We start from the raw sequence: 27,153 nt of genomic DNA on the forward strand, positions 1-27,153 counted from the left end.
CTGTGGGAGAATTACAGTGCCACACACTGGCCTGGCATACCAACTACATTGTTTTTAGTTGGTTTCGGTAATCTCGTGAGGACAAAAAAAAAGATCGGATTGGGAAAGCTCTGGCTTTGTGTGGACGGGGCCATAGACTTCAAAATGAGTCTATCTATTACAGCTGTTACTTACTAGTTCCAGCTTCAGGACCATCTTAGATTTGAGGCTCCCGAACCACGGCCTAATGAAATGGCCGTTTAGAACGCTAACGCTGAAACAAATCCTCTCGCAGATTTGCCCAGTGGATTGTACCATAGACCGTAAAAAAATATGGACGTCTCGACATCATCCGTTTCCGCTTGGCAGATTTGAAGCTTTCAGGCGGCCTTGCACGGCGCGGACATCTTGGGACCGAGTCTGCGCAGTAGCGATTTCGGGACCGGAGTTGCGCAGTAGAGCGCAGGAAGTAGAGCAGGAAGTACAGTCGCGATATCAAAAGCCCGCCCACACTCTCGCAGATGCAGAACAATTAATAATGTTGGTGTGAAATAAACAGTTATGGAAATGTAGAAATTAAAGCTAAAGCTCTAATCTGCTCCCAAAAATTCCGAAAAAAGTCCGTTAGTGCCTCAGTGACAACTTCACTCAGAGAAGCCGTCAGTCTCAGCTGTCAATCATGACGTCACACCCCCGTTTTTATAGCATCAAATAACTAACTCAAAGTAAACTTATTTTTAAAACGAACACCTGAAATGAAATCATCGTGATGATAACTGCCTTCAGTGACATAAACTAACTTTGGGGAAACATTTTTGAAGTGTAATTTTATTATTTAGTTTGCCTCGCTTCCATTAGAAAACACAGAGGGGCGGCTATACTGGGACCGGTCACCGGGGGGCGATCGAGGCGCGAAAGCTTCAGTAAATGAAAGGGAGACTGCAGGCTTGGATTGTACACATCCACATCCAGATGCCTGGCTAGTCCTGGCCCGGTCGAGACAAGAGCTATGTGAACAGTGTTGGGCAGTAGCGTCGTTACAAGTAGTGACGCTACTAGCTTAACTACATTTTTCAGTAGCGCGGTGGTAGCGTCGCTGTTTTCTCAATAAAATAGCTTTTCAGTAGCGAAGCTGTTCTGTTGATCAAGTAGAGCGGTAGCGTCCACACAAGGTAACGTTACATTTTCCCAAGCATTTCTGAGGATCAAGCTAAAATTGGAAACACAACTGATAAGAACGCGGATACACTTCACTTTCTACGTTCCTTTCTGCCTCGCGCAGACGTGCACAGATGCGCGCGTGAGCCTTTCAAAGTAGGCTACTCATTTGGCAGTGAGCGCGTTAAAACGGGATAGGCGCGTGCACATTCGCACTATCTAGTTTACGTTTTTTTTTCCTAGCGCTCAATTCGCTGTTGCACGCGCATCATCCGCGCGGTGACAAAAGAGAAAAGACAAAGTTTTAAAATCTATTGTGTCTCTTGAATAAAAACCTCTTGTTAAAAGTATCGGGGTCCAGCCTGGCCACCTCTTGATATGAATGAATGAACGAAACTTGTTTCATGTGTGTGGGAGACACACACACACACACACACACACACACACACACACACACACACACACACACACACACACACACACACACACACACACACACACACACACACACAGGCTGTTTTGTTTTTTGCCATGTTGGTACTGTTTGGAGCAGGTCTTAATTATTTTGCTACTGTACTTTCTGGACTGGACTTTTTTTGTACAAGTTGAGTTGTAAATTAACTTACAGTTTGTCCTGCAAAAGTGCCCAAGTCTAAATCGAGCATAAAAGCAAACACACAGTTGTGTATGCATATCATACACATACAGCTGAACATATACACACACACACACACACACACACACTCTCTCGACACCAGGGGCCTACTGCACAATACTAGGATAAGGGATGAAGCTGGGATATTTTGGTGATCCTGGCTCAATTAATCCACTAATATACAGTTATCTTTCATTATCATTATCGTTCTTGGTGTGAGTTTGCCTTCAGGGTATGTTTACATGACAGCTGTGTACTAAATTTTGCATAAAAATGACAAGATCATCAAGATATCCCGGCTTAATCCCTTATCCTAGTTTTGTGCAATAGGCCCCTGGTTTTGTTAATATTATGGATCACATGTTTTTGTTGCCGAACTGATTTCCGACAGCTTTTGAATAACTTAAAAAAAATGTGTGTCTATATGCTTGACTTTTATTGATCACTGAAATATCATTGATATGAATGAAGTGAGTTCAATATAAAATAAAATAAATAAAAAGTAGCTTAGATGTAGTAAACTACTTTTTTCAAGTTGCTGTAGCTTAGCTTGCTACATTTCGCAGGGGGTTAGCATCAGTGTAGTGAAGCTTAATTTAATGTAGAGTAACTGGTAGCTTAGCTCACTACATTTTCCAAGTAGCTTGCCCAACACTGTATGTGAACACAGGTCCCTGCTAGAATTGGGAAAAAAATTCCATAGTAGCCTATTCTCCACATTTTTTTTGCCATTACTTTCATTTTACAAACAGTAAGAAAATAAAAGGCTGATCGGACCATGCAGCATGAGATATGAAACTAAATGCACCGATATCAATACAAGGTGTTAATGTAAAGCATACCACTAAGGCAAAGAAGAGTGAACAAAAACAAAAACTGGCTGAATGCAAAAGATCAGAATGGAGTTATTTAAAGACAACAGGTCACACAGGTTTTGTGGTCTACATACTGCAGGAAAAACATATCAATATCAAAATTCACTGGCAAAATTGGAAATTAAACAGCACTATGGAACAAGAGAACGGCTGTAATCCGAGTCTTCCTTTGTGTCCAGATTAGTGATGACCAAATCCTCCTAACCTCAACCAAAATGATCAACAGGCACCAAGGCCCTCAATAACCAGCCAGACTGACATTCAGACTCACAGCAAATTGGTGTATACCTCCATCTAGTGGACAAAACTCTTAAGTACAACTTCTCATGCCAGAGCGGGTGGTAAAACCAGGGGTGTGAAACTCAGTTCCTTGAGGACCACAGCCCTGCAGAGTTGATCTTTAAACCCATTTAACTACACCTGCTCCAGCGGATCAAGCTTCAGGTTTATTTAAAAACTACAGTGTGTTGGTGTAGGGTTGGAACTAAACTCTGCTGGACTGTGGCCCTCTTGGAGCTAAATTTCACAGACCAAAAATGCTGTCCATTTACATTCTCAATCATCGTAATGGAAGATTAAATATACAAAAACCTTTTAGAATGACCTAAATACATAGACTTCCTAACGGCAATATTGGCCGGATAGTTTTTTTCTTCTTCAAGGATAATCAGTCAGCCAATATAAGCGTTGTTGTGATATTTCTTACAGCTTCAGAAACGACAAACACTGGGCTGATGTCAGGCCAGAGCCCCCATTAACATAACATAACACAACACACACACACACACACACAAAGAATCACAAAAAGTCCAGTCCAACCCTGTATTTCATTACAAGTTTAATTCAACATTCACTGTAAGTTAATCATCACTCTCTAACTCATATTTAACAAAACAATATTAGAAAATGCACCGTATAACCACCAGTCTTCTGATAAGTGGTGCTAACGTGACACTTCTTGCACAAGCTCATGTACATTGTTCACTGTATATTCCTAAATTTGCTTGTACCTTTATTCAACAGCATGTGACGAACGGGCGTGAGACAGAACGAGGCTGAATATTCATTAACACTGCTTAACTTTTCCTTTGGAAAATCTATAGACCTCGCTCTCTGAGTAAGAAATCTGAAAACTTAAGCAAACAAACAAAAATGGTACACATGAAACAATACAGTAGTAATGGGTGTAATATATTTGCATTTAATATTTTAGTAAAGGACGGTTATGACGGAATACTACGTCAGTATGAAGTGCTTCGCACCAGAGATAAACCTGTGTCACCTGCCGATGCGGCGACAATTGAAATGCACGTGGAGTTTAAAGCTGCTGTCCGTAACTTTTTTTGTGTTCAAGATTTACAAAAATGATATGAGAATGTACAACATGAATCCATTTTCCAAACCATGTTTTTGTCTTACCCTGAATCATTATGGTACACTTATAATCAGTGTTTATATTGGGACTATTTCAGGCCAGACTGGTAGGTACCGCTGCGGAGGAGCACAGTCCCTGCGTGATCCGCCATAGACATAAACAGAGAGAAGTAACTCCGGCTGCAATGTTCTTCCGCAAAATGCATGAAGTTCTGTTTATTAACCACTAGACTGCAAAAAGTTACGGACTGCAGCTTTAACTGTACAAGTAAAACAGGTTTAGAGCAGGTAACTATCATAGTTACCACAATAGCTTTACTGCCTGACCGCAGCATGTCACAAGTTCACATTTAACTTTTCCATGCAGTCATGCAAACAATTCACTCCGATGAGTTGCAGCTTGTAAACCAGAGCCACACCGTTGAGCTTTCCACATCTTGATCTCTCTCTGAAGGACAAAGCACACACACACACACACACACACACAAAAAACAAAAAACACCCAAAGTACAATATATCAGCCCATCCCAATGGAAGCTCTGTCCTTGAAAACTGCCGGTGAGTTCTCTGAGGTCCGTTAGGAAGCAGTTCCTTTTTTTTGCCACCAGAGCACAGGAAGTTGGCTCACCATTTCCTGTGATAGAGTCTAGACAGTCCTCCCCGGATTGGCTATTTCAGCCCTGTCGCACTCTGCTCCTCCAACAAAAAGTCTCTCCGCGCTCACACTTCACAATAGACATGCAATACACAGACCAAATTAATTCTTAAGGTTAGGTTGTACATTTATATAGATTTATACATATAATTCATATATTTTCAGGAATGTTAATCTGTGTTTTTGTTTGACGATACAAAAATTACTTTTCATCTGACACATATAAGCAACATCATAAAAACAGTCTCTTCCTTTTAAAAAAAACATCCCTTAATAAAAATAAGTTCTATTTGTGTTTTGTTTATTTTACAATATATTTTCTTTTCCGCTCCATCTTCTGCTCTATTATTACAATGGGCACTTCGTGCAGCCGCACTCCACGGCGGTCTCGATCTCTTCGGAAAAGGACGATCCGTCGGAGCACTTGAAGCTGACCTTCCGTCTCCGGCTCTTGATGGGGGCGCAGCACAGGCCCGAGTGGCAGGCGTGAGGACACTCCACCCGGGGGATTTTAGTAGTGGAGGTGCAGTTTTTATGACCCATGTGCCGCTTGAGCAGCTCGCGAACCATCTCTCCTTGGCACGTCAGCTCTGTGTGGAGGAGGGGGCAGAGCACAGGCCATCAGATAAAGCATTTATGTCGTTTGTTAATAAACATAAGGACTTTCTAGTCAGACGTTGACTTGTTCTTCCCTCTTCTGGATTGTGCATTTAACTGCATATTTTTGAAAGTCTGGGGTCTCTTATGCTCACCAAGGCTGCATTTATTTTGTTCTAAAATACAGTAAATATAGTTATATTGTGAAATATTATTGGCATTTTGGAAACACTTTATAATAACGGCATGCTATGAATCATTAGTAAAAGGAACGCTCCACCGTTTTTAGAAATAGGGCTTATTCAACTTCTTTCCTACATTTAGATAGGTGGGCAAATGCCTTTTTGTCTCAGTGCATGCATTATTTTAATTTGGCGGGGTTGCCGCTAGCTAAGTTTAGCATAATGAATGGAATCCTGTGTTGCCAGCTAGCATGTCCCAAGTTAAAGTGACCCAACACACACCCACACCTTACTACTTCTTGTGGCCTGCGTATTCACAACGACTAACTTTGGACCATATTATGCGGAAGCACAGGCGAAGCACTGCTACTTGGGCTTAGAGATATCACGCAACACATCGTGATCGCTCAACAGCCGGAGGACATGAGGATGAGAGCCGTGATATCGCTGCTTCGCCTGTAATTCCCCATAATATACCCTTACAAAAAAAACACATAAACTTCACATGTGCAAAAACACATGTGGCCACATGTGACCAAATGTACATGTGAATTTTCACATGTGAAATTTAACATGTAAAAACATGTTAGAAGCACATGTGGATCACATGTGAACACATGCACATGTGGAATTTAACATGTTAAAAGCACATGTGAAATATGTGGATCACATGTGTTTTACATGGGAAATGTGTGCTTTTGGAACATGTGATCACATGTGAAACACATAAAATTCCCATGTGAAACCCATGAGATCACATGTGAAACCCATAATATCACATGTGAAACCCATAATATCTCATGTGAAACCTATGAGATCACATGTGAAACCCATAAGATCACATGTGAAACCCATAAATTCACATGTGATTACATGTGAAACCCATGAGATCACATGTGAAACCCATGAGATCACATGTGAAACCCATGAGATCACATGTGAAACCCATAATATCACATGTGAAACCTATGAGATCACATGTGAAACCCATAAATTCCCATGTGATCACATGTGAAACCCATAAATTCCCATGTGATCACATGTGAAACCCATAAATTCCCATGTGATCACATGTGAAACCCATACATTCCCATGTGATCACATGTGAAACCCATACATTCCCATGTGATCACATGTGAAACCCATAAGATCACGTGAAACCCCTAAATTCCCATGTGATCACATGTGAAACCCATACATTTCCATGTGATCACATGTGAAACCCATAAGATCACGTGAAACCCATAAATTCCCATGTGATCACATGTGAAACCCATAAGATCACATGTGAAACCCATAAATTCCCATGTGATCACATGTGAAACCAATAAATTCCCATGTGAAACCCATAAGATCACAGATCACACCCATACATATATAGTCCCAAGTCAATATCTGCCTAGGAGATCGCCTAGTCTTAATCTGCATCGCTATTTGTATTCGCTGTGAATACGCAGGCCACAAGAAGTAATTAGGTGGGGTTTTTTTTGGATCACTTTCACTCGGGACATGCTATCTGGCAACATAGGATCCAATTCATTATGCTAAGCTAAGCTAGCGGCAACCCTACCAAACTAAAACAATGCATACACTGAGACAAAAATGCATTTGCCCACATAATCTAAATGTAGGAAAGAAGTTGAATAAGCCCTATTTGTAAAAATGGTGGAGTGTTCCTTTAAGCATTAGTAAATAGTGAAGTCATCATTCATAAAGCATTAATAAGCAATACGAGGTATGGGGTGGGGTGGGGTTTAAATCGCCCCCCACAGCGCGATTTAAACCTATGGGTATAACTAATAAATACACCTATTTAAAGCTTTTAAACTCGGCAGTGCTAAGTCTCACCGGTTTCACAGGTCGGCCCGCTGTACCCAGGCTGGCAGTGGCAAACCGCCTCTCCGCTCTCTGTCGTTCTGCACTCTCCGTGCACACACTGCTGGCCCTTGCATACCGCGGACTCCTCCCGTCTGTCACAGTACTGACCAGAGTATCCATCTGCACACGAGCAGCTGTATGAGGAGCCTTTAGGCACACACACACCATGCACACACCTGCGCAGGAAGAGAGAGGGTATTACGGTCTGATACAAGCGCAACGGTGAGTGTTTGTGTACATGTGTGTTTTTGTACCTGCTGCTCTGACAGGGACTCTGGGAGGTCGTCTGTTCGCACAGTGGGCCGCTGTGGCCGGTGGGACACTCGCAGGTCACCCCTGCCTCTCCTCTCTGTCTGCAGCCCCCCTGAGCACAAACGGCGCAGGAGTGACAGCCCGGCAGGATGCCCTCTACCCCTGCCTGTCCACCGCTGAGGTCTTGGAGTTCCCCATTGAGCCGTACGTCATGAATGCAGCCGTTAAAGGACTGGAAGGGACGGTCTGGACCAGGTCGCAGGCCTGCCGTGTCAATCAGAGAGGGAACACCTAAAATATGAACAACAAGCAAATATTAGGACACTCATACACACACACACACACACACATACAATATAAATAGAGAGGGACTGATTCATTACAATCATTATGTATTGAATTATTTGGTGTGAGTCAAAAAAAGCCACTATGAAACTTACCACCTATGTAGAGTTGTGTGTTGTGGTCCACAGCAGGAGGCCGGGGCAGTTTGCCCAGGCTTTTTGGTGCCCCTTTATCCACCACCAAACTCAGGGTCTGATTCTGGATCAGCACCTCCACCATGTGGAAAAGACCATCGTTCACAGACTCCACACTTCGAGAAAGCAGAAGACAGACAAATATATACATCTGTTATATTTATAATATATTAATATAGAAATGTATTATATTGACAAATGCATAATTACAAGGTAAACCCGAATACGTTGGCAAAACTAAAATAAAAAAATAAAAAATCAGTTGCCCAAATTTAAAATTTAAGTTAATACATTTAAATGTTAAGTAAGCAGAACTTTGTAATTTTTATTTTGTAATCGTACATTTTAATTGCTCTGAACTTAAAATATTCATATGTTCATAATGTATCTTAAATATCATGTAATCTCAAATTTAGAAACTTGACAAGCATAGCACTTTTAATATATTTAACATATATCGGTTCCCAAATTAGACCCCCCCCCCCCTCCAATACCCAACATAACAGAAATTCATCTAAACACACTATCTCCCGCTTAATGTTAATTAGGTACACACACAGACACACACGCACACGCACACGCACACGCACACGCACACGCACACACACACACCAATATAACATCTAATATGGGCAATTACTGTCCCTTTTGTGTGTCATGGCAAAGCATGCTGGGAAATAGATATCCCACAGTTTATGTTACATTTAATTTAGTCTAAATAAAAAAAGCTCAAAAAATAAAACAATGAAACAATTCAGATGACTTTATATGTGTCAGTTTTGAGAACTCAAAAGAAAAAGAAAGTTCCAAATATGCATAATGTAAATTGGCTCTACTTAAACCAATTAATTGTTTGTGATGATCATTATTTGTATTTATGATAAATTAACTGATATAAGCAAATTACTACTGTCCCTCATTTGCATTTCTACTATGATTACTGATTTTGCAACAGTGATTTCAGTTTTGCTTTTGTTTTTGTTTTTAAACCAGGGAGACAGTGTTAGCAAAAAGTACACATGGAATGGTAATATAAAAATATAAATATAGTAATATAAAAATAATATTATTTAATATTATAAGTGATTTTTTTTTTGTTGCGTCAATTCCCATCAAGCTTATATTTTGCAAAATTTTGCCAAAATATTATTTAAATGTGTGTATTTAGGATACACAAAATGCTAGAGCCTTAAAGACAGCTTTAACCGACCGTATCATGTCCAAATGCAACGGCTGCATATGCTATTCAGAATATCTCCCCACTGTCTGAAATGCTATGGTTTCCACATTACACTCCGTCAGGTGTATTTCCAGTGATTTTGGCACTGGCACGGGGAGAGCTTATGTTGTGGGAAAAGGAGAGCTTGTGTTGGCCATGAGTTCACTCTTTCTTTGAGTTAGCGCGCTCAAATCACATCCTGCTGAGTTTGGCACTGTGACTGCGTGAACTCCAGAGAGCGATTCTCTTTCACACGGTCATTTTTAAACCATTGAAGAGAGCCGTTTGTTCCCCGGTTCCATGAAACCTCCATGAAACATCTTATAGACCATGACAGCATGCTCTGACCGGCACAGCTGGAGGACTTTTGCCTGTTTCTTCCTTAGTTTCTGACGTTGCAGAGACTGTAGTATGCTGTTTGGCCCAGATTCTGCTGACTTGTAAGATTGTGTTTTGTTTAAAGGTGAGCTTTAAGGTTATGAACTCATCACTATCATCTGAACTAACTCCAGATCATTCTTCTCAGGCTGAAGAAACCCTGGTTCTGTATTGTAGTAGTTATTGCTGGATGGAGCACAAGCAGTTACAGACAGCTAGAGACAGTGGTTTGGCAAAGAGACCCAGAGACCAACAGAGAGAGGAGAAGGGGGTGAAAGAAATGATATTGTGGTGAGTACAGTATATCTTAATCTCCCCTCAGCCTTAAACAAGGTTTTCCTCTTTTTCTGTCTTTGGGGGTACAACTGAATGAATGAATTAATGGATGAAACATTTATTGGTATCTATGTTTAATATATATATATATATATATATATATATATATATATATATATATATATATATATATATATATATATATATATATATATATATATATATATATATATATATATATATATATACTAAATTGAAAAACAACCTAAAACAACAGAGCATTGCCAGCAAATACATTAAGTGAACAAAGGCTAGCATTAAAATGAACTAATTGTTGCTTTGTGGGAAGGCAACTATTTGCGCTGGCTTGCAATGCAATTTTCCATTGCTGAAATGCTGAGGCCATAGGTGCGGATACAGATCAGTGTCCCCAGATATAGGGGGGGGTACGGTTCACGGAGGTCTTGGCTGAACAAAGACCCAACACAGGCACACGTGTGGTTTGCATTACAGGCCCATAATTCAATTCCTGTTTCAAAATAGGCTTTCGCAACAAACACTACTGTCTGCTGGCTGAGACCCCCCCCAAACATCTCAAGCCTGTCTATTTGATACAACAGTACCACCAGAGAGGAACGACTTTTTCATAATATAAGGACATTTTCATCCGCTGTCTCTGGTTTTGACAGCCGTCTTTCGTTAAGTCGGTCTGAGGGCCTACATGCTGGCTGGGAAGTAAATCGGAAGAGTATTTTGTGGAAAAGGTGGTGAGAGTGGGAATGTTATGGTACAAAGAGGAAGGTTCTATTACAAGAATGAAAACAGACTTAATCAGAACATAAATCTCACTACGGGAGACAGAAGCCTTCATTTGGAACAAAAAATGTTCTTGAATGTGTGCAGTGAAGGTCTAACACCACTAGGGGGCACTATAAACCAACTCCTCGAGATGTAGCAAAGAGGTCGCAACTATTGGCCTTTTGTTCATATTCTGACAGACAGAAAATATCCTGAGGCCATAATATTTTTAGAATGGGGGGTTGAGAAGGTGGAGTGTCTTTGATGTGCGGCTAGCCTGCATATTAGCTTCAAGCAGCCCATTATGGAACTCAATAAAAACAAACAGAAACCCGTGGAAGATTTCAGCAACCTCATGTCACCCCTCTCACATGAGGGGAAGTCAATTTCCTGTCAGCTGAAAATAAAATACTCTATTTTTCCTTGAGCAAAACCGCATTATAAATGACACATACACAATGTTAGGAACTATTACCGACTCCTTCATCTTGGAGAGTTATCTAGATCAGCAAACCTGTAGACATTTACATTTTCCAGATTCAATTACGCTGCGCTATCATTTGCTTACACTAGCTAAGAGTAACAGACTGCAGATGTAAAGTCAATTACGCCTTTTTGGAAAGTGAATTGTTAAACAAGATTATGTAGCGTTTAAGATGTCATGGGGTGTAACCAACTAGCTTTGCTTTACAGATGGATTGAAATAAACCGCTAACATCAAATCGTTTGTAAGTAGCAAAGGACAAGAGTCTCATCCTTCAGATGAAAATAATGTAGCCTTCTTTAAAGCTCAAACAGTAAAGCATGGCACTAGCGAAGCCACGGTTCTCAGAGAATGCAAGAACAGATCAAATCTGTACCTTGAATGCAACGCAAGTATTTTTTATAAAAAAAGTTTCAGCTAAATGCGTAAATGTAAACGATGTACGCTAATGCTATAGCTAACAGGGAAGTATAAGCAGGCCTGCACTAAATCTTTGTGTGGACAGTTAGCATTAGCCTCCCTCAGCGTTGACTATGCTTTCTGCTATCATAGCCAAGTCGTTCTTACAACACCACAACCATCTGGTCTTTGCCAACCCAAGGAAACATCTTACTCACTCATTTTACTCAGGCTGAATTACCACTACTTTCCCTCCATTCACACAGGAACTTAGTGCTAATCTCGGGTGAAATGAAAACAGACCTTAAAAACATACTCTGACCCTTCCCCATTCATCCTAGCACTGTTCAGCGTTAAACCCAGTTGACATGCCAAACATTAGCCGCTTTTAGAGCTGTGGTTAGGTGTGGTGCAGGATGGCGAGCCCACGCTGAGGAGCTGGGGGTAGGGAGCACTGCAATTCTAACATTCTCATTCAATTTCCTGCGATGTTTCAACAAACCGCCGTTTTTGCTGAGGAACTGCCCACGTCGCTGCTTAAACTAATACTCAGATCAGCATGACATTTAGTAAAGGGCAGCGCATTAACACGCTGCATGGACCTAAGCATTCATCTCATGGTAATGAGGCATTACTGCTAGTTAAGAGCCTCCTTCGCTCTCCTCCCCAGTGCATATTTTAGTCTCTCCTTCCCTCCCCTCCCCTCACCCACACCTTCCGTCGAGGTAGGATCACATTGCAGAGATAAGTGTCCTTCACTCTTCATTGGCTCTCAGTTTCTCTTCATCTCTCTGGGGTCTGATCTGTCTTCTTTCCCACCACCCAGAACGTCCCTTTCCTTCTCACCTTTTCCATTTTCCTCATCATAGTTCCTTGTTTTTCCTGTCAGGGATCCCTTCTCTCGCTTAAGTTCAGCAGGGACAAGGTGTAAGAAGAGCTGCAGTGAGACCTGTAGATGATGTGGGAATCTTGCAAGTTTTCCCCTCTGATCTTCGCCCCACAGAGTCTTTATGACCCAGTTCCACATTTGAAGTCAAGCACCCGCAGAGAGCCACTGAACCAGACTAGGTTCAGGAATGCTCAAACCACAGCCTCAAAACTGCAGCTTCCATGGTGGGAAAACCAAAGCAAGGGAGCTGCCCAAACGCAGCACCCACGTCCAAGCATTGTGGCGTAGGACGGGTTACAAATTGAGCAGCTGGCTCTTCAGGAGCTCTGTTAGCTCTGGTTCCACATGGTTAGCACTAACTATGACATGGAGACCTCAGGAGCATGTTTGCCAGGCTGGGGTGTGCAGTGCCATGGCCAAATCAGTTAAATTAAGTTGGAAGTATAATTTCTCTCCTTCCACTTCCTCGCCTTACATGTGAACTTTGTTCTTTACCCCAAGACAATGGGGTGCAGACATGCCAAAGCCACACATTATAATGTCTCTTGGGGAAAACAAGATAATTAAAGGGTGAACATGGATCTATGATTAACTGAGGGTGCCATGATACATCTTAGATTTAGTAGGGTCTAATGGTCTACAAAAAGCCTGGCATCAAAATGTACTTAATTTTAAAGACCTCTGTGTTCTAATTTAACTGTTTAAGTACACAATGGAGTCCTAGTCTAGCAGATAGTACATGTGATATGACACATTAAAGGAATACTCCAATGTTTTTTAGAAATGAGGATTATTCAACCTCTTTCCTACATCCAGCCAAATTCTGACTCGTCGACTCTTTTTTGAGTCGAATTTCTTTTTTGTCGTATGTTGTGCAGTGTTAAAGGGAAAACGAGAATCAATAAACCTCTCCCAACCAGCAATCGGATGGTCGGATACATTGCTGACATGTCCTCTGCCCCTTGCAGAAGTTACCGATTGACCTAAGCTCAGCGTTGTCTATCTTGTTGTCACTGCTTAAAGGTTCACAATGCAACTTTCTGTCTGCTAGAGGGCGCCTATTCAAAACAAAGGTGTAGTTTGATGACGCCAAGTGTGAGCGCAGCATCTTGGGACATGGTCTTCACCTCACAGCCGGTGGAAAATAGGACTCGGGCAGAAATCATGTTTATGTATGCGGTTATTAACGTTACTGTAGTATGAAGCAGAGCAGGACCGAGTGTTGTGGAGCTGAGCATGGCCGCTGGAGCAATTGTTACACAATCACACGCCTCACGAGAAACGGGACTTTTATTATGACGGGACGGGACACAGTCACTGGGCGCCCACACTATTTCCGGTCATAAGTATAAGGTAATACAGCTCTGTTTATCATATCAGATACATTTAAGTGTGTTTAAAATTATGTAACGACGTTACTCTGTGCATTCAGTCGGCATCTGCTGTGAAACTTGTTCACACTGCTAAGAGTAAAGCGCTTCTGCTAAATAAAACCGAGGGTAACGCAAATATATGTGCGGATATATGTGCTCGTATGTCAATTGCCTGCACAGAAAGTGCTGACTGGTACATTTCAAGATGGCTGTATAATTAACTAACTTACCTTAAAGGGCTTTGACAACTTAAAATCAATTTTTTGCAATGGCAAGGCCTTAACATAAAGCTATGTTGCTGGAGTCATAATTTAATGGTTAGCTCCCCTGCTCCAAACATTTTGAGCTATGATGCTCATATGGGAGATGCAGGTTTCGGTCTGTTCCTCCTCCTTATTTTCCTCTTAAAATGTCAGCAACAATAAAAGTCCTCTAAAGACATGCAGTTAATTCTGCCGATTCTAGTTTTAATTATGTGCATCCTCAGTCTGCAAAGACAAGGAATCTGGTTGAAATGTTATTTTCCATGCTGAGACTCCTTCATACAGCAATCGATTCAGCGCTTGCTGCTGACAGAATTGAAGAGTGGCCCTATGCAGCAGGAACGAGAGGCACTGGATCAATACAAAATCATCAAGTATGCAGGCAGGGCCTGAGCACCCAGCTCACCTCTGTTCACGTATACTGCCTGCTAAAACATCTGCCAGTCACAAATGTTCACACTTCTGCAGACGTAAATTAAAAAGATGCAGGAGACCCTGATTCATGGCACATACCCATTCTTAACAGACATAGATATGGAGGCCGATTTTTATCTAGAAATGCTTTGAAACTGTAGGCTGTCATTGTTTGTGTGTAGACTGGATTTAAAAGCTTGAATCTTGGCTCTCGAAACCCATTAAAAAGCCTGTGCGAGCTTAATGACATCCGCAGTGACCTAACAGGCCGGAGTCAGGCACCATCTGCGCCAGACTCAACAAGCCGGTTGTCTGCTGAAAGGGCAGAAGGTGAGGGCTAAGAGCTCTGTGTTTATGGGGGCTCCAATGAGCATCGAAATCATGGCGGCTGCAGCATAGACGCGTTCACATGGGAAACCGCCAGAGAAGCAAGCTCTCGCCTGAGGCAGATTCAAGCAGTCATGCAAACCCGGGGCTCCTATATGGTTTTATGATGTGCCATGAGCTTACAGGGATTAAACCTCCCTGAGAACAGAGAGACCCACAAAGACGCCTTTTCACCTTGAACTATTCTGAGTGAGAGTAGGGTGCCTTCTTTGAAACTCAGTCGTTTTTATGGAAGACGAATGTGTGTGTGTGTGAGGAAATCATTTAAAGTGGTAAATGTCCGTTTAGATTATGGTAATATCAAAATTATTAAACGTGACTACATGGAGTGCAGAATTATTAGGCAAGTTGTATTTTTGAGGATTCATTTTATTATTGAACAACAACCATGTTCTCAATGAACACAAAAAACTCATTAATATCAAAGCTGAATATTTTTGGAAGATTTAGTTTTTAGTTTTAGCTATTTTAGGGGGATATCTGTGTGTGCAGGTGACTATTACTGTGCATAATTATTAGGCAACTTTTCAATTATTTATTTTTACCAGTGAAACCAATATAACATCTCAACACTCACAAATATACATTTCTGACATTCAAAAACCAAACAAAAACAAATCAGTGACCAATATAGCCACCTTTCTTTGCAAGGACACTCAAAAGCCTGCCATCCATGGATTCTGTCAGTGTTTTGATCTGTTCACCATCAACATTGCGTGCAGCAGCAACCACAGCCTCCCAGACACTGTTCAGAGAGGTGTACTGTTTTCCCTCCTTGTAAATCGCACATTTGATGATGGACCACAGGTTCTCAATGGGGTTCAGATCAGGTGAACAAGGAGGCCATATCATTAGATTTTCTTCTTTTATACCCTTCCTTGCCAGCCACGCTGTGGAGTACTTGGACGCAGCATCGTACTTGTGATGGAGCATTGTCCTGCATGAAAATCATGTTTTTCTTGAAGGATGCAGACTTCTTCCTGTACCACTGCTTGAAGAAGGTGTCTTCCAGAAACTGGAAGTAGGACTGGGAGTTGAGCTTGACTCCATCCTCAACCCGAAAAGGCCCCACAAGCTCATCTTTGATGACACCAGCCCAAACCAGTACTCCACCTCCACCTAGCTGGCGTCTGAGTCGGACTGGAGCTCTCTGCCCTTTACCAATCCAGCCACAGGCCCATCCATCTGGCCCATCAAGACTCACTCTCATTTCATCAGTCCATAAAACCTTGGCCATGTCTCTGAGTATTGCACACCTTGTGCTTTTGGGCACTTCAGTGATGTTGCAGCTCTGAAATATGGCCAAACTGGTGGCAAGTGGCATCTTGGCAGCTGCACGCTTGACTTTTCTCAGTTCACAGGCAGTTATTTTGCGCCTTGGTCTTTCCACACGCTTCTTGCGACCCTGTTGACTATTTTGACTGAAACGCTTGATTGTTCGATGATTACGCATCAGAAGCTTGGCTATTTTAAGACTGCTGCATCCCTCTGCAATATATCTCACTATTTTTGACTTTTCTGAGCCTGTCAACTCCTTCTTTTGACCCATTTTGCCAAAGGAAAGGAAGTTGCCTAATAATTATGCACACCTGATATAGGGTGTTGATGTCATTAGACCACACCCCTTCTCATTACAGAGATGCACATCACCTAATATGCTTAATTGGTAGTAGGCTTTCCAGCCTATACAGCTTGGAGTAAGACAACATGCATAACGAGGATGATGTGGTCAAAATACTAATTTGCCTAATAATTCTGCACTCCCTGTATATGCATCGGTGATGCAAACGATATAATTCACAAGAATCTTGTACTGTTGCCTATTTATAAAATATAATTCACCCAAAAAATTTAATTCTGTCATCATCATGTACTCCCTCCACATCATTTCAAACCTATAAGTGAAGTATTTTCAGGTTCATAATCATGAATATTTTATTCTGATGTCACCATTGCCCTGTCCATTGGGGACCAAGACCAAGCCTGTTCAAGTCCACCCCCCAAATCCATACCAAATTTAGCATTGTAATCAATAGCACATTGTTTGTTAACTTGCTACATTACTATTAGAAGTAATATTAATAACATAACCCTCTGCTTTACAGTATTTTGATTTAAAGTATTGCGATAGTATCGTATCATGAGTTCAGTATTGTGAATCGTGAGTATATTGTTACACCCCTAGATTCAGGGCTTATGTGAGAACTACAGATCGTACATTATAGATGTACCCTTAAAGTAACAACTTTGTACACCTAAAAGGTACTATTATGAACCTTTTAAGGGTAAATAAAGTACAAAGTTTTTTCCTTTGAGGGTACTGGCCCTAAATGTATTGTTCCCCTAAAGGTACAGTTATCGCACACAATTTATGAGAGTGTAGGATGCCTTAGAATATTGCCTAGAGAGAGAGAGAGAGAGTGTGTGTGTGTGTGTGTATGCTGTCTCCTCACCTGTAGACTGTGGTTGGGGGGTACTTGGCAACATCATAGATCAAACGAATGTGTCCCTGGTACAGCTCTAGGGCGAGTGGGTCATGGTCCTCTTTATACAACAGAATGCCATTGTCCTTATCTGTGGCCACCTACAAAGACAGAGAGGGAGAAAATTGGAAATAGACAGCAAAAGATCAGTGAAGGAGAACGGCAGGAAGACTTTTGAAGATTGAGGTGGAAGCATAAAAGAGGGATGTACAAAACAATCAAGAGCACGCGATAAGCACACTATTTCAACACGACATACACATCGAGAGTGAACCGCCGTAGAACTGGCACTTAACTCCGTGTTTAGTCAAGGGCATCCAACGATACGCCTGCGAGCAAGCTGTGATGGAAAACAGCTCACGTTTATATACAAGCAGTAGGACGGGAGGAAAGAAAAGAGCAGCTGATGGCTTATGGAGTGTGAAAGTCTCTCTACACATCAGTTGAGATCGACTGGACTGCTGTTACTCATAGCCTGGAGGCATATGAGCAGTTAATGTGTCCCTGTATTCCGTTTCTGTCAGTGGATATGTCACAGGAGGACCGAGTCATTAACGCTGTTTAGCACAGTTTTACTAAGAACGCTGGAAATAAAAAAGCAACCTAATTTGATTGCTTTTCTATATTTGCAGCTCCCAAGTGCCCGGCCTCAGCGTGTTGCCTTTTAGGGCCCTGACATGACTGAACAGAGCCAAAGTGTAACATATTCTGACATATTTCACATCAAGGCCAAACATAAAATTATGTCATTCTCTTAGATTTGACTTAATGACTTTGTTATATCCCAGCAAGCAATAGCTGTCATTTCACTGTCTCTGTTAACTATAGACCCAATATAGTCCGGCTATGAGTAACACACTTCTAGCCAAAATAACCCTGAATTTGGTTGCATGTCGTTTTTGCCAAAAAAAACTAGATGTATGATATTCCATCATGTAAGCAAAGTCAACAGTGATTACAAGGTGTTTGGTTTCCTTTCTTTTGACATGTTCTAGATGACTAGTCTATTCTTGGGCTATGGTTAGACGTCTATTAAAATTTCACTGACAGACCAAATATTGTCTTGTTTTAGCCTAGACGTCAGGGCTGTGTTTGGACGGCTATTAGACTTAAAATTGCTTGCTGGAATTAATGACTCCAAAATACTGAATCCACACAATGATGTCTTACTGGACTAAAAGTTGTGTCACTATTTTTAATTTAATATTTAACTCTGTATGTATATTTATATGAGACACCGCCTCCCCACCATGGACATCATTTTTCAGCTTTCCGTGTTTTCACTGTTATATGGTAGGGGGTGCTATTACACATCTTCTAAAAGAGTACAGAACCCCAGATCAAGAATGGAGCAGAAACAAGTGATAAAAGCATTGCATATGCACATTCTAGCCTGAAAAATTTTAATTTTGTCAGCTTTTATTTTTTAAATATTACTTTTTTAGGGGAACTTTCAAGTCTTGATAATAATAAAATAAAATTATAATAATGCCGGGGGTGGTTGCCAGGGAAAGAGTTAAAGGTAAATTAAATTGGTAAAGGTAAATTATACTAAACATTCATGCAATAAAATACAATAGCCTGCAAAAAATTCTGAGGAAAATTAAAATGTTTTTGTTAATATAGGCTTTGTGCACATGGTATTTGGATTCCTTCACACAATTTGCATTATTAATGTTAAGAAGTAATTAATTCATTTTAAAATCGCCTATGCAAATTCCTACAAAATTCCTGAAAAATTACCCCAGCTGCTCAATAAACAAACAATGTAACAACAATATTACATTTAGAACTTAGTGTGAAGGAGTCTATACATATGTTTGATTTTAAAAGCTCATTGTTCATGTTTTCTTGCGAAAAATTCAGACAACAACAGTACTCCTAATGCACTATTACTTCCCTCTCGAAGGCCACTCGATATGCAAATGTGTTAAGAGATACTGAAAGTGAGAGATGCTGGTGTCCACAAGGAGATAAACATCTACTGAGCCCTTTTTAATTTCTCCTACTTTAATTAACATCAGTGTGCCCTCCCTCCCGACAGTGAGAAGATAGGCTCATTTGTAGCAGATCTAGCGGTTACGCAGTGCCCCTGATTGCAACAGATAACAGCCCAGCTCAACCTCTATTACCATAATGTCCTCAGGAGAGGAATTATTCACGCAGCTGGACACGAGGGGACATTCGCATAATGTCAGAGAGGCCAAAGGATGAAAATAAAAGAACTAGAATAGACGTCAGATTGCTTCTCGTGGCTGCAGATGTGGGTTTGGGTGATATGCTGACTGTCCTGAGGCTAGTGATACTGTATGTGAAGTCTATATTACAGAAACCGATCTGTGACCTATTGTGAAGCATTACAGGAAGTGGTTACACAGGTGTACCTGGAGGGATATGTGCATGGGCGGTCGGATTTTGGCGCCGGAGAGCTCTGCATAAGTATCTTTGCCGAGGAAGTGCACCGTGACCATTTTATGGCACTTGATGCCGAAGAAGCCAGGTAGACAACGGCACGCGGGCTCTCCCTCCACGACCAGACACTGGGCTCCGTTTTGACAGTCAGATTGATCACATGGACTTGTCTTTTGGAGCAATACCATCGGTGGATGATTCTCACAGAACAACCCGCTAAGGAAAGAGAGAGGGAGAGATGTGTAAGGCATCAAAAGTATGGAATAAATCATATTTGTAAGTTTATAACCTGTATTTTTAAAAAAAGCACATTTTTAAGCACTTTTAATGGAACTTTCTTTATTTCTTAAATCTAATTCTCACAAGCGAAGAAGATGGTGTTAGAATATTGATAAAGTGATGTGTCAGGATGGGTGGTAAGCCAGATTAATGCTGGGCTCAAGACACCATCAGGCCCTTAATTACTGGCTGTGGTGGAGTGAAGGATGCTGGGGAGTGAGATATTGTTCTGCCACACACATGCTAGTGTTATAATTAGGCATATGGACATTCATCTTCTGTGCATCTCAGATTTAATGATACACTAGCATATAACAAAGCACCAACAGAAGCTAGGAGCTGTGTGTGTGTGTGTGTGTGTGTGTGTGTGTGTGTGTGTGTGTGTGTGTGTGTGTGTGTGTGTGTGTATGTGTGTGTTTGTACCATTTATCAAGACTTTCATAACCATAATGAATACAGGTGTGCAAGTATCCTAGTTATCAGAAAGGAATGTGTTTGTAAATGTGTATCTTTCTCTCACGCATGTACATGTTTTGTACATGAGTGTACATGTGTGTATGCAGTTTACAAGCTAATTATACTTTTGTGGACACAACTGCAAAAAGGAAAACAAGAAGTTTAAATAGCTTGTTTGTGTAACGCTAAAAATGGCAGGGTCAGTATTTGGCTATTGTTTTTATATCTGAATAATATTAAAAAATGCTTAAAAAAAGGAAAGAAAAACAAATAAATAATATTTACAATGTGATATTATATAATATAAATTATATAATAAATACTATGTTAAATTTGAAATATTAAATGTATAATTATATTTAATATATTAATGTATTATTATTATTTTTAAAAATAATAATACTTATTATTATTATCATTATTATTCAGACAGAAAAAGTCAATGAAATGACCAAAATGGTTCTCATTAGTAAAAAAAATATTTTTCCTTTAGAGATTTTTTTTAAATTATTCTCAGAACTTATTAGTAGTTATACTTAGCTTAGCAAATGACAGACGTCTATGGTGTGTCCTTTACATAGGCAAAGTAAACACACCTGAGTGTGAACAATGCACGTCTCACCTGAACCCCTCCCTGCACACACACGTGTATCCATTGATGGCGTCAACACACTCTGCCCCATGCTGGCATTTGTTCTCCAGACAGTCGTTGTAATCCTGCTCGCACTGCTGGCCAACATAGCCTGGCAAACATTCACACCTGGAAAATAAAATAACAACAGTTTAGAGGCTAAAGATCGCTAGCAAAAGAGGCAGCTCAGGCACTAGGGGAGTTAAATACCATGGAATTGAATAATTAAATGATTAAAAGGCATTTAAGAGAATACATAAATAAGAACGCTAAATTCTAGGTCTAATTGTTGTAGACTAATGAAGTAATCAATTTAAAGTATTTGCAAATAATATTTTATTTTCAAAAGTCCACACAAAAAGAAATTGATGTCATTAATGACTCACCCTAATGTCGTTCGACAGCCGTTAGACCTCCGTTCATCTTCACAACACAGTTTAAGATATTTTATACTAATTCCGAGAGCTTTTCTGTACCTTCAGTGAAAGTGTATGCACTCTTTACTGTCCATGTCCAGAAAGGGAATAAAAAGATCATCAAAGTAGTCCATATGTGACATCAATGGGTTAATTAGAATCTCTTGAAGCATCGAAAATACATTTTGGTCCAAAAATAACAAAAACTACGACTTTATTCAGCATTGTCTTCTCTTCCGTGTTTGTTTTCAATCCTCAAATAAAGATTCAAACGGGTATGAATCAGCGTATTGATTCACGATTCGGATCGCCAATGTCACGTGATTTCAGCAGTTTGGTAGCCTGACAAGCCAGACCCACATCAAGATGCTTGGTCTGGAAACTCACCATTGACAGGGCTCAATCTGAGGGGCGGGATAAACGTACTCATTCTGCACGGATAAACAATGGATAAACAATCCCTCTGCACGGATAAACGGATAAACAAGCTTCCTCTGCACGCAATTGGATAGCGCTACAACCAACCAGAGCAACGAAGGTGGAGCAGAGCTCGCTGACAGATTAAACTTTCGCCGTATCCGGTCGGCAAAACTCAGAACACATCTTCCCTTTTTAAGAATGACTTCAGTGCCGCTCTTTGTTCTTTTCTCAGAGAAAAGCTTAACTCCAAGTCTTCCAGAGTCATGGTCAAAGCTGATTCGAAAGACCGCCGTTTCCAGCTTCTGTGTTTACTAGAAGCACGCAAGCGCAACTCGGTCTGTCATTATGTTAAGCCCCGCCCACCGACTCCATACACAATGTGATTGGCCCGACCAGAGTTTGGTGTTTACAGCTCACAAGTGTATTGAGAGTTGCTAGACGACACTCGCGGCAAATTAGATTTGCTGCCCCTAGGGTGCGTCTAGATTTCTAGGCTAGCAGTTTGGCGATTCATGAATCAATACGCTGATTCATAACTGTTCGAATCGTTGTTTGCGAATTGAAAACAAACACAGACGAGAAGACAATGCTGAATAAAGTCATAGTTTTTGTTATTTTTGGACCAAAATGTATTTTTGATGCTTCAAGAGATTCTAATTAACCCACTGATGTCACATATGGACTACTTTGATGATGTTTTTATTCCCTTTCTGGACATGGACAATATAGATGGACTGCATTTATATAGCGCTTTTAACAGACCCTATGGCCATCCAAAGCGCTTTACATTTTTGCCTCACATTCACCCATTCATACACCGACGGCGATTTCAGCCATGTAAGGCGCCATCTAGCTCGTCGGGAGCAGCTGGGGTTAGGTGTCTTGCTCAAGGACACCTCGACACTTGGTCAGGTGGAACCGGGGATCGAACCACCAACCTTTCAATTTGTAGACAATCTACATGAACCACTGAGCCACTGCCGCCCCAGTATAGTGTGCATACACTTTCTTACACTCTCGGACTAAATATTAAATATCTTAAACTGTGTTCTGAAGATGAACGGAGGTCTTAAGGGTGTGGAACGACATTAGGGTGAGTCATTACTGACATAAATTTCATTTTTGAGTGAACCTAACCCTTTAAATAATACTTGTGGCTACAAACGGCTGAACATCACAGGCAGGTCATGTCTTTCCTGTGAAGTTCCCCCATTGCTCCATTTCCCAGAGGAGCTCACACACTCACCTGTAGCCCTTACTGAGGGGAACACACTTGGAGTCATGTTGGCAGAGGTCAAAACCAGGCAGACAGGGGTCAACCACCTCCTCACACAGATCACCTGAGAGACACACAAAGAAAAGAAACAAATCACTCTAACAGTTGCCCGGATTTTATCACATGCTAAAACGCTCAAGGCCTCTACTGCGCAAAGCTCACAGTTGTGTGGCTCAAGAGGCTCTTTGACTGAACATCCAGCATGCGTGACATGACCCTCCTCGAGGTGTTTTCGCCCGTCACACCATCTGCCAGCATTTAGACTGTGAGGCTTTTCTCCACCAGGCTCGACTGAAAACACATCTTTGTGTGATGGCAAAGTCTTTCTAGAGCACTCAGCTCAGCAGGGTCCAATCAAAGGCACTAAATCACCGCCAACCAGAACCTTCAATACATTCCCTGTTCCTGTCCACCTGCCACAGGACGTCCGGCTTTGCAACAGGCCGTACGAACTCTGATCCAAAGTCCATATCCCTGCCCTCATTCACCCAGATTCCTAGCATTTCCTGTCCAGGACAGTTGCGTTGGTGTTGCTGGCTGCATGGCACAGCAGCCGCTCAAGAACAGATGTACCCTCTCTGTGCTCTGGCCCTCGAGACAGGGTTTAGGTGGTCTGCTGCCAGGCCAATTTCCTCTAGACCCTTTCTGCAGCAACTGTGTGTGTTCTTCAGGGAATCAGTGCAGTCGGTGTCCACAGTTCACACACAATTGCCTATGCTTCCTGCATGCACCTCACAAGCTGGAATCTGGCAAAGAGCTCAGGCGGTAGAGATTTAAATCAAATCTGAATGTTGGTGGTAAGACTAGTACTGACTGACGTTAATGCAGGACAATCTTCAGTACAATTTACAACAGCTGTTAAAACGGATACAGAGACAGAAATACAATAACAACGGAGAAGTGTTTAAGAGACTTGACCTTAAAAGTGTGAAGATTAGGCATTAAACGAAGGTTGAAACTATGTTGCCTTGCCTGGTTCAGGGGAAAAAATGTCTTTCTGTCTGCAAACTGTTCAAAAGTTTGGGGTCTGTACGATTTAAGTACATTTATTTGATTAAATAATACAGTAAAATACAATTAGTATTACATGTAATTTATTCTCATGACATCAAAGCTGACTTTCATATTCATTAGAGCCTTATGATCCCATTATATGCTCAGGTGCTGCTCAAGAAACATTTTGTATTATTATCAATGTTGTGCTACTTATGTGGAAACTGTGATAGTGTTTTTTTTCCAAAATGTTTTGATGAGTAAAAAGTTCAAAAGAAAAGAACAGTATTTATTTGACATGTTTTGTTACATTATTGTATACACGTATTTACTGTCACTTCATTCAATGCATCCATGTTGAGAAAAAAAGTACTTTTTTTTCCCTTTTCCCCTAACCCCAAACTTTTGAAAGGTGTTGCAAGTCCCAGTATAACTCTAAAACTGGCATAATATTAAAACAAGGAGAGAAAACAATCTGTAAATTAAATACCCAACTCTCCACTTCCATTTCACCCACATAACTGAATCTTTTTTATATGAAACTAATAAAAATATATTCTCTGACGAGCGGCTGATTTTTATTCAAATATCTATGTTGTTTCTGAGAGCAAATGGACAAATGGCAAATACCTTAAAAATCCCACATATCTCCTTTAGAATTACTGCATCTTATTTAACTTCTCCTAGGACTTTCAGGAGAAACCTCTGAGCCAAAGTTGATACTTACATGAACCTTAACTAAGAACTCCATGAAGATTTCTCAACCTCTGAGAAATAGCATTTTTAAAACTCAGTTTAAGGCTGTGCCTTTTAAGCAGACAGCTGTGTGTGCCCTACAAGCTCATGGATGTGGCCAGGCTTGTACCGCAGCAAGTACACACACTCTCTACACCAACTGTACCCGCTCCAAGGGAGGTGGCAAAGAGGAATGCCGTTATAATGACAGGGCCTGTTTGGAGCAGTTGCACTTCCTATTTTGAGGAAGGAAAAGAGCGGAGGGCAGAAAAGAAGAGAGGACAAGCTCAGTGGTGCCACTGCTCAGCACTTGGCAGATCAGAAATGAAAAATGAACAGACCGTTTCAACAACAGCTGAACTCGAAATCCACTGAGTCAGAATTTCTGTCAAAAGCTGGTTTGTTTAGTGAAACTGCCCTCTACCAGTCTTAACATGTATATTATTTTGGTTTCCTAATGTTTTCTTAGCCACTTTAGTTGTGGCTGGAGGATATAAATGCACTTGGCACAGTCTGAACAGTGAAATGGCCTCATTTGCGGCACAACCGAGACAGAAAAATAGGGTAATACAACTAAGAAAATTGCATCAAAGAGTCTGAGACACTCTGAATGCATTTTAATGAGGTTGAGCTGGTACCTTTGTAGTTAGGAGGGCAGAGACAGGTGTAGTTGTTGATGCCATCCACACAGGTAGAGTTATTCTCACAGTCATTGTCTTCACAGTCATCAGGATTCAGCTCACACTGCTGGCCCTCGTACCCAGGTGGACACACACAGCTACAGGAATGGTAAGGCACAAGACAATGATCAATACTTCAAATGTTAGAACAAAAGAAGACACATGGGTTTCAGTGATTTAGCTCTGTTGGATGACACCCTGATACTGCCAGACTTATTTTATTCAGTCCTGCAGCCACAACAGTGTCATTTTTTGCTATTCATGTATCATTGATATCATATCATGATCCCTAAAGCTGTGTCTCGTTTAAAAGGCTGCATGCTCCAGAGATCACATTTGTCGGCCGCAAACGTCCTGTCTTATTTCAGAACAGTAACCATTATAAAAGTGACCATTATTCCTAGTGAAGCATAAATTGTCATTTCTTAATGACTTTGGAATGTAGTGGTCAGTTTACTGAAATGAAGTAGCCTCAATGACATATGTGGGCGACAAATGAGACATAGCTTAAATGCACCATGATAGCTATGGAGGAAATGTTAACAAAGCTATTGTATGGCTTATTCAGAAGGAATATAGCATATGAGTTATATAGATCAGCTTTCTTCGATTAAAAGATGTCTCCTTTTGCGTTCCATCAAAAATGGAAGAACTGTTGTTCTTTTAAGATAAAGATCTTGACTCAAACTAAACCCTCTTCTGGTCTCGGTCTTGAATCAAACTCAACCCTCTTCTGGTCTCAGTCTTGAATCAAACTCAACCCTCTTCTGGTCTCGGTCTTGACTCAAACTCAACCCTCTTCTGGTCTCGGTCTTGACTCAAACTCAACCCTCTTCTGGTCTCAGTCTTGAATCAAACTCAACCCTCTTCTGGTCTCAGTCTTGAATCAAACTCAACCCTCTTCTGGTCTCGGGCTTGACTCAAACTCAACCCTCTTCTGGTCTCGGGCTTGACTCAAACTCAACCCTCTTCTGGTCTCAGTCTTGATTTAGACTCAACCCTCTTCTGGTCTCGGTCTTGACTCAAACTAAACCCTCTTCTGGTCTCAGTCTTGACTCAAACTCAACCCTCTTCTGGTCTCGGTCTTGACTCAAACTAAACCCTCTTCTGGTCTTGGTCTTGAAACAAACTCAACCCTCTTCTGGTCTTGGTCTTGACTCAAACTAAACCCTCTTCTGGTCTCGGTCTTGATTTAGACTCAACCCTCTTCTGGTCTCGGTCTTGACTCAAACTAAACCCTCTTCTGGTCTCAGTCTTGACTCAAACTCAACCCTCTTCTGGTCTTGGTCTTGAAACAAACTAAACCCTCTTCTGGTCTCGGTCTTGACTCAAACTAAACCCTCTTCTGGTCTTGGTCTTGAAACAAACTAAACCCTCTTCTGGTCTCAGTCTTGAAACAAACTCAACC

General features: G+C 41.1%; 1 protein-coding gene across 1 annotated transcript in view; it reads right to left on the reverse strand.

The window, feature by feature from the left end:
* Positions 1-3,488: 3,488 nt before the first annotated feature.
* The window catches only part of slit3 (slit homolog 3 (Drosophila)), a 231,779-nt gene continuing 208,114 nt past the window's right edge, over positions 3,489-27,153 (reverse strand). The window contains exons 28-36 of the mRNA XM_067458018.1: positions 25,704-25,843; positions 23,308-23,401; positions 21,217-21,354; positions 19,832-20,075; positions 17,418-17,548; positions 8,046-8,200; positions 7,608-7,896; positions 7,324-7,529; positions 3,489-5,286 (exon numbers count right to left, since the gene is read on the reverse strand). Of these exons, the coding sequence (XP_067314119.1) occupies positions 5,045-5,286; positions 7,324-7,529; positions 7,608-7,896; positions 8,046-8,200; positions 17,418-17,548; positions 19,832-20,075; positions 21,217-21,354; positions 23,308-23,401; positions 25,704-25,843 (1,639 nt within the window). The 3' untranslated portion in view covers positions 3,489-5,044. The remainder of the gene's footprint in view (positions 5,287-7,323; positions 7,530-7,607; positions 7,897-8,045; positions 8,201-17,417; positions 17,549-19,831; positions 20,076-21,216; positions 21,355-23,307; positions 23,402-25,703; positions 25,844-27,153) is intronic.

This window comes from Pseudorasbora parva, chromosome 11 (assembly GCF_024679245.1).
Source record: "Pseudorasbora parva isolate DD20220531a chromosome 11, ASM2467924v1, whole genome shotgun sequence".
In the NCBI taxonomy this organism is placed as follows: domain Eukaryota; kingdom Metazoa; phylum Chordata; class Actinopteri; order Cypriniformes; family Gobionidae; genus Pseudorasbora; species Pseudorasbora parva.